The sequence below is a fragment of the Grus americana genome, chromosome 9, assembly GCF_028858705.1.
Source record: "Grus americana isolate bGruAme1 chromosome 9, bGruAme1.mat, whole genome shotgun sequence".
Classification (NCBI taxonomy): Eukaryota; Metazoa; Chordata; class Aves; order Gruiformes; family Gruidae; genus Grus; species Grus americana.
This window is the reverse complement of record NC_072860.1, coordinates 19,157,616-19,171,641: the sequence shown is the minus strand read 5'-3', so window position 1 is coordinate 19,171,641 and position 14,026 is coordinate 19,157,616. Positions and strand designations below refer to the sequence as shown.

At 40.1% G+C, this 14,026-nt stretch overlaps 2 protein-coding genes across 15 annotated transcripts in view; one reads left to right on the top strand and one right to left on the bottom strand.

Moving 5' to 3' along the window:
* B3GNT5 (UDP-GlcNAc:betaGal beta-1,3-N-acetylglucosaminyltransferase 5) overlaps nucleotides 1-8,429 on the top strand; it is a 43,778-nt gene extending 35,349 nt beyond the window's left edge. The window contains exon 4 of the transcript XR_008578252.1: nucleotides 6,772-8,429. The gene's annotated coding sequence lies outside the window, so the exon portion shown is untranslated. The remainder of the gene's footprint in view (nucleotides 1-6,771) is intronic.
* The window catches only part of MCF2L2 (MCF.2 cell line derived transforming sequence-like 2), a 178,992-nt gene that overhangs the window by 104,313 nt on the left and 60,653 nt on the right, over nucleotides 1-14,026 (bottom strand). For 12 of the 14 annotated variants that reach the window (XR_008578250.1, XM_054835054.1, XM_054835048.1 and 9 more), the window contains 8 exons: nucleotides 13,695-13,814; nucleotides 9,747-9,863; nucleotides 6,439-6,588; nucleotides 5,289-5,413; nucleotides 3,610-3,724; nucleotides 2,816-2,935; nucleotides 1,347-1,538; nucleotides 338-529 (listed from right to left, as the gene is read on the bottom strand). Coding sequence is in view for 13 of the 14 variants with exons in the window: in XM_054835054.1 (XP_054691029.1) it covers nucleotides 338-529; nucleotides 1,347-1,538; nucleotides 2,816-2,935; nucleotides 3,610-3,724; nucleotides 5,289-5,413; nucleotides 6,439-6,588; nucleotides 9,747-9,863; nucleotides 13,695-13,814 (1,131 nt within the window). In the remaining variant the exon portion in view is untranslated. The remainder of the gene's footprint in view (nucleotides 1-337; nucleotides 530-1,346; nucleotides 1,539-2,815; nucleotides 2,936-3,609; nucleotides 3,725-5,288; nucleotides 5,414-6,438; nucleotides 6,589-9,746; nucleotides 9,864-13,694; nucleotides 13,815-14,026) is intronic. The other 2 variants (XM_054835046.1, XM_054835051.1) reach the window with 1 other exon arrangement.

Below are 14,026 nucleotides of genomic sequence, written 5' to 3'. Positions count from 1 at the left end.
TAGTGCTGGACAACAAGTTAAGGAAGGACTTCTGTTACCCAGACTCAGACTAGAGATGAAGATCATACGGCAGTTTAATGCAACCCAGCCCACGCATGTCTTCTTTCACCAAGAAGAATGTGGTGACTCATGGAGTCTTTCTAGCACTACTTTGAAGAAAATCACGTGTTCCATGGCTACTTGTCTGAGTAAGATTTATTGCCCCAAGTGCTCATCTCTGTCCTTTTGGTGTAGGGAGAGAGGCATATCTGAGCAGACTCAAATATATAGCCCAGTACACTTTCATGTACAAGGCAATTGGTAATTTTGAAATTCATGCACATCTGAGGGGTTTTACCTTTATTTCAAGGGTGAGGATCATGTCAAACTGATTGTAGAACTCCTTTGGGTTGGAGAGCTGGTGTTCCTTAGCTGTTACCAGGAACTTCTCAATTTCAACAAGTGCAGTTTCAGCTCCCTCTTGTGACTGGCACTTGTCCACAGCTTGGGAAGCTAAGAGGTAGATTCCAGCTTCACACCATCGGCTCGCCTTTAAAGAAAAATGGGGCAAGAAGGGCTCCATCATCACTGATGGTCCGTGCTGTGAAGTGTTGCTTCTACTCCATGAAATACAGATTTGCCCTAACATGTCACTAAAGGGAATGAATATTACTTCACCCAACAGTTCCTGGCCACAAGTACCCCACCTAGATATGTAGAACAGCAGCAAGTTTGGTTCAGCTCTCATGGGCTAGACCTGTCCAGTAACATCTAAAATCATAATAATCTGAGCAAAAAGGAGAAAAGTTACTGTGGTTGCTGCAAATTGAATGTCAGCTGTACTACCTCATTTCAGGGTTCAGTCACAATTATCCAAGAACCAAAACAAGTATTTGAATCGCATCAAAACTCCCCAAAACTTCTTAGGCCTACAAAACTCAGTTAAAAATACTCCAAAGCAGGTTTTTGCCACAAAATTTTGGTAATTCCTGTTTCAGATCAGGCTGGAATAGCATGCAGACATTCTCAAAGCATTTAGCTTGCTATTCTAGCTAGCTCAGAGAAAGTGAAAACAACTGAACAAGTCAACTGTTTTTTTTTTTAAGCACTGAAATACATTTGGTTCTCATTTCAAATTTACACCTAGCTCAATTTTTTTTAGTTTTATTTCCTACTTTTCATCATTTAAAGACCATAATTATGGGAAGCTACTGCTCTGTTTTTTATAGTAACTGTTTCTGAATGAAATGGAGAAAAAAAAAAAAGGAATAAATACTTTTTCTCTTCATCCAAATTACCTGAGCTGATAAAACCATTCATTTTCAGTGGAACCTTACCAGGGCTGTTTCCCAAGAAGGTTCACTCACCTTATCTAACTGCTTATGCAGCTCAAGAGACTTTCCCAAAATATCATACTTTTTCTTGGTCTCATTGGTAAAGTCATCACAAATACGCCTGAGTTCAACACACTTTGGTCTAATGGAGTCAACTGCATAATGGTTGTTTTGGATGAGCTGTTCTCCATGGAGAGCTAGAGACTGGGCCTTCTCCAAAGGTTCCTGTGAAATTAATGATAAAAAAAATCCAAAAGATGCATAAAGATAATCCATCTCCATAATCCCTGCTGTAGCCTGGAGGTAAAGGTTTGGGATCTAGCAGATCATTCTAGCTAATCTAGCTGATGTGTCCTGTCTTTATATTTACAATGAAGATCAACTCTGTTGTCAGTGAGTATACTGAAACACAAGAGGTTCCATATGAACATCAGGAAACACTTTTACTGTGTGGGTGACTGAGCACTGGACCAGGTTGCCCAGAGAGGTTGTGGAGTCTCCATCCTTAAAGATATTAAAAAGTCATCTGGACAACCTGCCCCAGGTGGCCCTGCTTGAGCAGGGGCATTGAACAAGATGATCTCCAAAGGTCCCTTCCACCCTTAATTATTCTGTGATAACTGATTCTGTGAGCATATGTCACCTTCTTTCTCACATACTGAGGTCATTCATTATGGAAGGTTTTTTCCCCCCTACAAAGTTCCCAATAATGATAAAAATTTTCCTCACTACTTGCCAGATTTATAATGCTTTAGTTTATTTTTGATTCCAAGATTTATTTTGGAAAACTTCAGATCCTACTGAGTACAATTCATAAGCTTAGTCCCAACAGGATGAAATTAGAGGTGGCTAATGGGAATAGAGCACACATCAATACATCATGGGACGTGGACAATAGAAGAATGCATGTTACTATAACTTCTATCCCTTTAGGCTTCTGCAGAAGAGCTGTGCAAAGATGACAATATTTTTAAATCTTAATCCTACTCTTAAAAAAAGACTATCACCAGCTTTTCCACATTTGTTCATGTGCATCCTCCTCCAATTCCACTTACTCATTTGTTCAATGCTTTCTAATAATACTAAGTGTGATAAATATCACAGCTGACCAGCTGATGGAATTACAAAGTCCAAGTGTCTGGAAAAGAAAAGTGTTTATTAGAAGACATGGGTGTTCCTCTAACTGCTATGAGTCTAAATAGAACGGTCTTAAGAGTTTTCTGGCTGAGGTAACCTGTTAAGGATTTTGAGCTTTTCAGATTCTAAAGATGGGCCTAACCTTTACCAGTCTGAAATACCAATTTTTGAACTGGATTCTAGCTTTCCAAATAAGAAACTGGAATTACTGGGTCTGAACAACCCTGGCTTCTGGAAATTAGAATTTGAGTTTTGCAATTTAAAATGACTCATAAGAAGAGAGCAAGCGTGACGTAAGGACAGTGACAGAGAAGTGTCTAGAAGATCATGTCTGTAGCAGCTAGAATCCCATATTGAGTGCAAACCTGTCCTTTCTCTTCAAGTTGTTTCTGTTCCCTTAGGAGGTGTTCCACTCGAGTCACACTGTCTCCAATGTCAGCAAAACCTGCTTGTGCTTCCATGAGATTATCCAACACCAGTTTTACCTAAAAAACAACAACAACAAAATATATATGTACATAAAAACCCAACAAAATCCTGACCGAAAATCCCATCGCAAGATACTTATAAAATTATAACAAACCTATGGCTTCTAAACATTCATTTACATCTTTTAGAAGAATCTGCATCTCAAGTTCAGTCTTTCAGCTCATTCCAAAACAGAAAAGCCAAGGAATAAAGCAACAATCAACTGTTCTTTAAAGAGTTGCCCTGCTTCTCACTATTTATTTAGGCGCACACAGTTTTGAAGACCTGTACTCTGGAATCTATACTACTCCAACATCTGTATTGCTCCAGCCTCTGGGCTGACAGTTGGGCTTTCTGAACTGTATTCCATTGACTCTGGTGGGATTGGCAACTTACCATCACAGAGGTGATATTTGATAACATCACACAAATACAAAATGATTTAATCAAGAAATTGATGTTTCAGATTTTGGCCTAGGAGGCTGGCACTTTCCTCGCTGTGCCTTATTCAAATGTTGTAAGACATGTGATAGCTGTCAATAATTTGTCAATAATTGAATAGCAATTTCCTATTTCATAAGGAAGGGCTTCTCTCCCAACCTCCTTTTTGGGTTCCCAGTATACTCTAAGTATGGGTAAAATTTGACCTTATTTACCAGAAAAGGCTAGACAGAATGAACAAATGAAATACCTCTCTAAAATCATGTTCAAAGTGTCGAAGCTGCAAGCATTGCTCTAGTTTTAGGTGATGCTTGGTCCAAAATTGATCAAAAGCCTTTTCTGTTTCATCCAACTGGGCCAACAACCTGTTAAGAAATTAGAATGAAAAGAATTTATTTCCTATAGTTTATTTATTTTAAGTTACACCAATTGATGGCAGAAAGCAGAGTATGGAGATGGTGGGGAGCCTACTCCTACATAAGAAGGTTCTGTGTAAACTTTCCCTTAAGCAAAAGGGAATTAAATTTGCAGTGGGACAGGCAGGAATGTGACTGATGAGTGACAACTGCATGGATCCACTGTGGCAGTTGCAGTCCTGCCTCCTGACCCGCAACAGGAACGCAGAGCTCTTCCATGCGCTGGCAAGCCAAGGGCAACTGTCTCTCCCGAGCTTCCACCCAATTCTTCAAAGATAATTCACCCCAGGCTAATGCAGATTGAATATGATGCAATTATTATTTTAAGGAATGCTTAAAGCAGAACTCTAAAACTTGTTCGTTTTCTTCACCTATCAGAAATAGGCAAGGACTGAATCATTTTTCCCAGTCCATTAAAAACAATAGATTAGAAGCTCATAATGCCTCCCATGGACATTGTTTCACTTTGTGTAAATGATGAAACATTTATTCACAAAGAAGTTAGTATCAAGGTGCTGTACATCGTGACTAAAATGTCTGACACCAGACTAGTGAGTCATCCTCACAGTCTCTCAATGATCTATTAATTCTATTACAAAGCAGGACAGTTTAAACAGGAAAAAAACCCCAGAAAAGTCTTCTCTGAAGACCCTATATTTCAATAGAACAGCACTCTTTGGGCAGGGAGGGGACCAGACATGACCTCCTACAAGCCCAGTGAGTGCTGGAATCATCAAGTTATTGGTGCAAACACCAATAGCTCCCTCCTCTTCCTCTCAAATACAAAGTTTTGTTTTCAATCTATCCCTGAAAAACATGTTTGTAGTCAAAGATAGTTGTTGAATTCAGGATGAATTCGCAAATTCCTTTGGGATGACTGTTTAAAGGATTTTAAAGTATTCAGTGAAAAATATCAGCTCAGCTTTACTTTTGGCAGCTTTGTTCCCAGTGAATGCAGACACACTGAAACACTAGCATGACATTTCTCTTTCCACTGCATCACATGGCACAGCAGAAACTTCTACGTGGTGACTAAAAGCTTTATGGTAATAACTAGCACTGTAGGAAGAAATAGAGGTTTCTCTCTATGCAGCTGTGAAGGGGTATGTTTCAGAGTATCATCTTCACCTGTTCTTCCCCCGTGTTTGCACAGACACACACAAGTACATACCCTCATCTCACATGGATTCAGATGCCACTTTCTAACCAGGCACAACAGTTTGGAGGATGCATATGTTATGGGCAAAATAAGTCCCACATTAAATCTTCAGCCAGGTAGTTAGTGGTCCAACCAAAAATTGCCAAGAAATTCAGGACTTGTTTGAATTTGCCGTGAGAGTTTAATTAAGTACCTTCCTCAAAGCTATTCCCTTCTCCACATTACCTGTCCAATAAATCCTGAAGAGCTGAACCAGTGGGAATTTATAAACCACATATTTAAATCATTTAAATTACACTTGCATTTCTTAGGAATAAATTAGCAACTTGCACAAGGTAGTCTAGCTTCACTGACCTTTCTACTGTTGCTACATTTTCCAGTTCGTCTGGACTGAGCTTGCTGTTGGCGCTTCGGGTGACTGGCTCCCTAATGCATGTCAGGAGGGTGGCCCCCTGCTTCACAGCTAGTTTCAGCTCATCCTGAGGGAAAAGAACCAAGCCAAATAAATCATATATACTTATTCTAACAATGCTCATCTCTTAGATAGAGAAGATCATAATGCTAAAGGAGGATTCTTTTGTAGTATTAGATACTTGGAACAAAATATAACTGCTTACCAAAGATTATATGTCTATCTAGAAATGCAGAGACTACATTTATTCACTTTGAATAGTAGATATATTTCGGAGAAAAGGAATAGTATAACACTTCTGAGCAGATTGCATTTCTGACCAGGCAACTTGCAGAATAAATTATTCTAACACCACCTGAATGCGTGCCACACGTCATTCAGTGACATGAGAGACCATGCCAAGACATTGCACTGCTTAATGAAGTCTCCTGAAACAACATTTTGACACACTGAGCCATAGTACATCAGCTATCAAGGAGTCATCCACAGAAGAAGGTGCCTTCCCAGCATGAAAAATGAGCAATGGAAAGGACAATAAGGCTCAAACATTAACATGTTGGCTGAGGCATCCCCAAATCACTGTACACTTCCTGCATAAAACTGTTTTTATCCTAATAAAGCTTAAGTATTTTTTTCTGTTGTGTTTAACCTAACGTGTTTGACAGCAGTAATGTTTTCTTCTGAGTCTTACTCTGCAAAGCTAAACTTGCCCCAACTTTTTTTTTTTAGAATGAAAGGGCAGTCATCATCTAGTTAGATCATTCTGTCTATTCCTGGATTATCCTCACAGATGTTCTCTACATCTGCTCCAGTGAGTTCATCCTTTCTGATGAACTTCATCAGGAGCCCATGCTATCCCAGATGTGATCCCCTCACACCCTTTCATACACTAGGAGTAACATCTCCCTGTTCTATCATTCCTGGAGCTGGAAACAATTTTTTTCCATAGTTGAATGGAACTGATCTCCTGAAACCAGGTTTCTCTCCTCTTCAGTAGTTTCCAGACAATGGACTCCCAAGTGATGGCAGAAAATTTTGTTAAATCAAAAAAAAAAAATCATGCTGATGGAGCTGTCATGAGACAGCATTCACCTTCAGCTTGCTGTGGTGGTCAGTGTGTGCGGAAAGGAGCTCCTCTGTGCACTGCACATCGTTGGGAAGTTCAGTCTCTGCTAGATCTGTTCCAAAGGTCTGTAGCATCTGTGCTGTTGTTTTCACTGTCATTGCAAAGTTTTCAATAGCCTGGAAAAGCAAGAGCATGAAGTCACAGACAGGTAGTTTACCCTTAGTCCTTTAACAATGCTTAATCCTTCGGGCACACTGCCAGAAGTATTGCATGCCTGTAAAGCTGGCAATGTTGCCCTTTTTGGGGTAGATATGCTAGAAGTTGCAAATTAAACCCTGTGTCACAAACTCTTTTCACAGGCCTACAAGTATTATCATCTCCATGAACCAGCTGGGAAACTCCCAGAGCTTAACAGACATAATGAAACCACAGAGGACATCAGCTTCAAGGCCAGGACTGGAACTTCAGATCCTCTGCCCATGGCTTGCTGGGAAATTCTGCTGTGTTTAAAATTTTAATTAAGGCTTTATTTAAGTTGAAGACATTCTGAAGGTACAAGAGCAAAGCCTTTTTACATTTATATTTATACAGCCATTGTTCACTAAGCAGCAATTTGTCTTCCTGACTTCTGAAAACATGCATCTCCATCCCGTCTATCTATACCAGTCGCATTCCAGTCACTCCCTCTCATCTGTTCAGATTAGTACACACATACAAGAACAACTTACTGCAAGTACAGTTAAAATGCATAAATTTGTTGGAGCACTGCTGTTTCCTTATCACTTGGGTGCATCAGCACAAAACTCGTCAGAAATCTGTGGGTTTAGTAAAGGGGAAGTGAGGAAGGCTTAAAAACAATGCTGCCTTTTCAAAGTAGGACTGTTCAGACTTGGGAGATGTGATGGAAGCCTTTGTATCTAGTAGCAAGTAACCACATGGTATGTTTTTTTTCCATGATCATGCCCCAGTTTCTTTAGGGACTATGTTGTCCTGCATAGCTCTCTATTCTTTACACTTTTTGATCTAAAGCACCCAATGGTTTGAGTCAGTCAACAGCACTAGGGGTGGGCTTACACCCACTCAGACACCACATAGTTGTTGCATCTTGTATTCTCTTCTCCAGCAGTGATGGGAATTCCTCATTTGCAACCATGACAGCTAAAATTATGCTGCGCGCTCTGTGAAAAACAAACTGGAGGTAGATCATCATTCGAAAGGTGCAGAGAGAACTTACATTCCATATACGTGACCTGAAACACACCCCAGATGAGGCAATGATAGCAGGGTTCATAGCTTTCTTCCCTTTTTTCTGATAAATTCATGCCTGCTCTCAAGATAAGCAGTACAGACCTACATATGCTCTCGCTTAGTGCTTAGCAGCTGTAGCCTGCTGTTCTCAGCACTGAAACTACTGGATTAAAGTTGGCTGAAATGTCCCACTTCTGACTGCACCACAGGTAGAGCTATCCACCACCAAAAAGGTACCCTGTGGGCAAGAAATCTCATAGGCTCCAAGCCATTCAAGATAAGAAAGCAGAAACAAAGAACAATGCAGTGAGACTGCTACATCTCTACCATTTAGCAACAGATTAAAGTTGTTTCAGAAAAAAAAACCCAACTGACCACTGGCAGGGCAAGATATGAGAACACTAAGAGAAGTGGCAAAGGGGAAGACGACAGTAGCTCTGACTGGAAGTCAGGCAGTTTCAAGGTGCCATGGAGGCTGACACTTCCCTGATGACAACTTCTACAGCAGAGGTTCCTTCTGCACACCATTGAGCTTATCAGTGTTTCACTGAATAGCATGTTTGCCCCGACCCCTCCTGTGTGTATGAGCAATACATTGTTTCATATACCCAAATTATGTCTGTGGGGTTTGGTTTTTTTTCCAAGTCTCTGCTTCATAAGAGTTTTTCAAACAAATTTAACTGAAAGATCTTAATTATAGCCACACACACTTCAAATCTTGACTCACTTCTATTTGCATATTTTACCAAACTATATATTCATGCTTTATGTAAACCTCTGTCATTAAATAAACAATACAGCCTTTCTTGTGCCTCTTTTTACTTCCCTCCCTCATTTTTTCAAGCCTTTAGCTGTTTGAAAGCTCATATAGATGATTCATTCCTTTAGGCTCACCTCTCCTGCAAGCACAGTTTTATATTTTTAACACATAAGTGTGTTCACCTACCTCAATCCTAACCTCACTGTAGTCAACACAGCTATAAACATGGCAAATCAGTGTTAGAGGAAATTCACATTCTGTATTTGCATATTTAGAAGCCTGAGATATTTGGTGGTTCTCAAGAAGAATAAAATTTAATTTTATACAGACAGTAAAGCACAGAAAATCATAGAGGGAAAACAACAAGAGTGATTTAACTTAAAGCTGCCTCAGAAAAGCTTCTTCCAAGCATTAGACCTAACCTGCAGGTTAGCAACACCAGACTTAAACCCCAGGCTGCTCACAGCACTGCAAAACATTGGGGCTACTTAGATGTCAGCTGTAACATATCAATCTTGCAAGTAGACTCAGAGAGATGCGAACCTTGCACACAGTGTCTGGGAAATTAATTAATTATCCAGGATCAGGACCCAGCTTTGCCTGGTTTTGCTTTGATAGGATGAGACAATATTTTGGCTGCTGATGTGCCAGAGTTTGGGGTTCGTTTTTTGTGAATGGTCACCTTTTCTAGGCACCACAACGAACTGTTTACGTTGTTTTGAAGCATCCACTGAGATATGTTAACCAACCCAAAAAGGGAACAAGCAAACCTGTAACAAGTTTCCTCAAAGGCAACAGAATAAAAAGTCTTTCTGCCTGCCTACAATTATTAACTGTCCTTTGGTTATTCAAAATAAGACCCAGCTGGAGTGCATGTTTACATAGCACAGGAATGAAAACGAAGGAAAATAAAATCTAGTGTCTTGAATATTTTTCTTCTCTTAAAAAAATGGACATAATTTATCATTAAAGTGAGAATCATGACCTTTAATTCAGTAAAGTGCTAAAGCATATGTTCAGCTTCAACCATGACCTGAAGGCCTGTGAATCTCAATTATTCAAAAGCTAAGAATGTGCTAAAGGGTTTCACTGAGTAAGAATACTATGACACTGTCAGGCTTCAGTCCAAGTCAAGAGTGAGATACAGATTACTACTTCTGTTACAAACTTTTGGGGACTTTACCTTTCTCTATTTGAGTCAGATTTCTTCTTTCCATGAACCCCTAGCAGATTCTGTAGGCTGACATACAGCTGAAGACTTGCTCTACATGTGTCATCTGGACAATTCTGGGTGTAGACATGCGTAAGAACAATACCACCACTCACAGTTCGGTGATGTATCCACTGACTGTGGCCATACTCCAGGGTTCCTCCCAGCTCCCGGGTCAACTGGCTTTTGTCAATATAGCCATGCAGATCAGAGACAGAATTTAACATGATGATCTGAAACAAATCCAAACACAATGGACTGAGAGAAATAATGAGCTCTTTCAATCATTGTTCCTAGGATGTGGGTTTGCCTTAAACATATATGGCCAAACTGCAGTTCCACCATAGGCAGTAAGTTCTTGTTATGTATTTGTTCGTGCAATGGCTGCAGTTTGTTTCCACTAGATTTTGCCTTCTGAACATGTACATGGCCGTTCTTGAACTAACCATAATTTGACATCACCTTGCTCTTTGCTAGACTGAGGATGCAGTCATTTTGCATATGCATCAAGACTAGAAGTATGGTATTTATAATGTTCACACAAACTTCCATCACATAATTTCTATATTTTCTAGATAACTGTTATTTACAGAGAAACGGAGGGATAGGCAGGTTAAACAGCTTCCTCAACACCAACTACTTGATCCAGGGAAATGCTGAAATAAGACCACTGAGAAGGTTTTCCTTTCAGTTGCATCATTTTTCTGACACTGTATGTCTACTGAGTCCACTAGCATTATTCAATTTTAAACCATGATGAAAGAGAAAGAAGATACAAACCTAAATCCATTTTCTTAAAGAGTCTCCTTACCACTAGACCTGCTTAATGAAAGCCAAAGATTTGCATTCAGCTTTAGGTAAGAAGTATTACCTTTTGGCTACCACTGTAAATTTGGCAACACAAGTGGTTACACAAGTGACATACACATATTCAATTATGCCTTGTTGTTTTAAGAGCTAGAAAATACATCATGAGTTCAGCAACAGAAAAACAAGATGTTGAGCATAAATGACTAGAAATTTTAAGCCTTAGACTTTAATATATGTCAAATGTATTACTTCTCTCTGCTGTTTAAAGAAAGCATAACTGGCTATGCCTGTTAGCAGGCTCCAAGGGAGCATGGTAAGTACACTTGCAAGCACTGTGGACAATGAGATGAGCACAGATGTATGGAGGCAAGAGACTGTATATTCTAGGCTGACAGGGCTCTAAGAAAAGCCTTGAGAATAAACCTGAACAGGTTTTTAGCTGATCTTTGTTACAGAATCATTCTAGAATAATTCAGGTTGGCAGGAGCCTCAAGTCTCTAGTCCAACTTCTTTCTCAAAGCTGGGTCAGCTGTGAGATCAAACCAGGTTGCTCAGGGTTTTATCCACCTGGGTCTTCAAAACCTCCAAGGATTAAGACTGTACAGCCTCTTTAGGCAGTCGAGTCCACTGCCTGATTATCACTATGGTGAAAAAGTTTTTCCTTATATTGTCAGAACTGCCCTTGTTTCACTTTATGTCTGTTATCTCTTGTCCTGCAGAGCATGCACAACCTGGCTGCATGCTCTCAGTAACCTGCTTGGAGGGACTGGATAGCTGCTGTTGTGTCATATTAACCCTCCCAAGCCTTCCCTTCTCCAGGCTAGACAAGCCCAGTTCCCCCAGCATATCCTTATAGAGCACATGCTCCAAGCCCTGACCTTCTTGATGGCTCCGTTGTTCTTGTATTGGGGGGAACAAAAACTGGACAGGGTATTTTCAATATGATCTAGTGAGAGCCAAGTAAAGGGGGATAATCGCTTGCCTCAATCTGCTGCCTATGCTCCTGTTAACACTGTAATGATACTTAACCAAACAACTATCCCAACAGAGATTTACCTCAGGAGGTTTTATTAAACACACTCGTAAGTCAGTATAAATCCTGCATTTCCTTATAGTGTGTGGTTTATTATTTCAGCCTCTATTTCCTGCTCCTGTTTGATCTTCTGGCTTCTACTCAATCCCATGTTGATTTAACCCAGCAAATCTATTTTATGAACATGTTTGCAGTCTGACAGCTCAGATAAGGAACTGTTTGTTAAAGATTTTAACAAATGCACGCCATATTCCTGAAGTCCTTTTTGAACACTCATGTCCTGGCCCTGACTCACAGTTGTGATAGGATATGCAAGCCATCCATGGCCCAGTTATGACATTAACATTGTCATAGTGCCAAATGTGCAACATGAACAAGAAACCTGCAAACAATTTAAAGGATGATGTTGGTATTAAAGATAGGTACTGACAGCTAATTCCTTGAGTAAAGATATCTCCTGTGGGACAAGAACTGTCTGGCTCTGTTCTCATGCTTGGCATGTAGGATGCTATTTTCAATGAGGACAAATAGAAGTTGCTCTCAGTAGCATACTGAGATTGGGCTACACAGGTGCATGCCTAGATGATCTTTTTAGGATGGGCTGCAAACACAGCTGAAAGGCCCCTCCAGAGAGCATAGGACACCTTTAACACAACCCTAACCAACTTACAATAGCATCTGTGGACAGTCTATATATAAATCTGACAGGCTGTCTGCAGCTATCTGGGCAGGAGGCAGGCAGATCTAGCAGCAAGCATATCATGCTCTTAGTTTTTGCAGAACTGCTCTCTAAAAATTCTGTGGACATACCAAAGATGGCTCAAAATTTGAATGTCTAAGACTACCCCAAACTAAACTCATATCTTGATTTCCCTGCCTGTAAGAAAGGTAAGTTACTATTTAATACTTAATGCAGTGCTTGACCCCTGCCTAGAATTAACCTCTCTTCCAACTTTGATAGTTTCATGTTGGATTTGAAATGCAACTCTGGTACCAAATAAATCGCTAAAAGGATAGAAGATGCTGAATTGCTAGAAAACGGTAGTCCTTTATGAAGGTGTCTTCCCAGGCTGCAGTCGCTGGTTCAACAGTTGCTATGGTAGCAGACTGTGGCTTGTTACATACAGGAACATCCATTTTTCAATGTAAAATAAAATTAAGAGATTTTGGTTTATAATCAAACATACATTTTTTAGATGAATTTTGCATTAATTACCAAAAAGCCACCCTTGCCAAACTACAAAGTTACAATTTCTTCTACAATAACCACATGAATATTCATGGTTCCTTTTCTGCATGCATTGCAATAACTGAGCTGCTGTCTCTTACTTCAGCAGAAGCATAAAGGGTCTTAAACACTTGCACTTCAAACTTAGGTATTGACAGAGCTAGAATTCATTGGAGGAGAGCCATGGGTCTTTTGCAAAACAATAAAAAGCCACAAGCAAAATCCAAAACAATTGTATTAAATCACTCCAGTAAAGTCATTGTGGAACACTGTATGAGTCTGTTCCACAATGAAACACCATTAATAGCCATCATTCAACTTTACTTATAAAACACTTTGAAATCACATGCAAACATGCAGCTAGGAACAACTCCCAGAAGACCTCTCAGAATAATCTAAAACTTAAACTCTTTCAGGATTGGTAACCTGCTTCAAGTCACATTCTCATCAACCCACAGCACACGTCAAGTGTGTATAAAAAGAAGTAAAAAACAAATTTTGAATCTTAAGGGCATGGGGGTCACAAAAGGCATTAAGAATAGGCAGTGCTATGCAAGCACTTAACAGGGGCACTGTCAGGTTGTCAGCAGTCCCATGGATAATTCATAAAAGAGTGCAGAATTCGGCCCTAGCCTTTCACTGGTCTGTAGTTCTAAATAATTATGTTAGTCAATGGAGTGAGAAGATCTACCTCTGCCTAGATCAGGGGAACAGCTCCACTGAGTTAAGATGTCAATACTTAAAAACCAAGTCACATCTTATAGCTACGCTGACCTTCCACATGGGAACATGTCCATTAAATACTGTGAAGCATCCACTGGTGATTAACTCTTTGGCATTATTATCATACACACCATACAGATCCAGATCAGAGTCCCCGGTTGCCACTTGCAATCAAACTTGAGTTAGTAGGTTATGAGAAATTGCTGACACTTAAGAACTGCAGACATAGAGATAAAGAAAACACAGGGACAAAGGAAGAAGCATGCTTACCGGTACCTTCATTTTAAAGTCATCTCGATAGAGTTTAATGCCGATGTCAGCGATTGTCCTTTGGATAAAGCGGGAGGGTCGCAGGACAAACACCAGCTGCAGGTTTCCTGGAAAAGCTCCCTGCAAGAATTACAGAACTATTAGAAGACAACAGCTCTGCCTTACAGGAAGGGGATTTTCAGCCAAGTGTTTCCTAAAGGGGACAAAGCAGGTAGGACTTATTGAACCTTGCTCCATCCAGCTGCTAATAATATCTGCTGGTCCATTCAGCATGTGCCCACTGTCACAGTCTCCAAAGCCAACAGAAAGACTGGCCCATGGATCTCACTGCC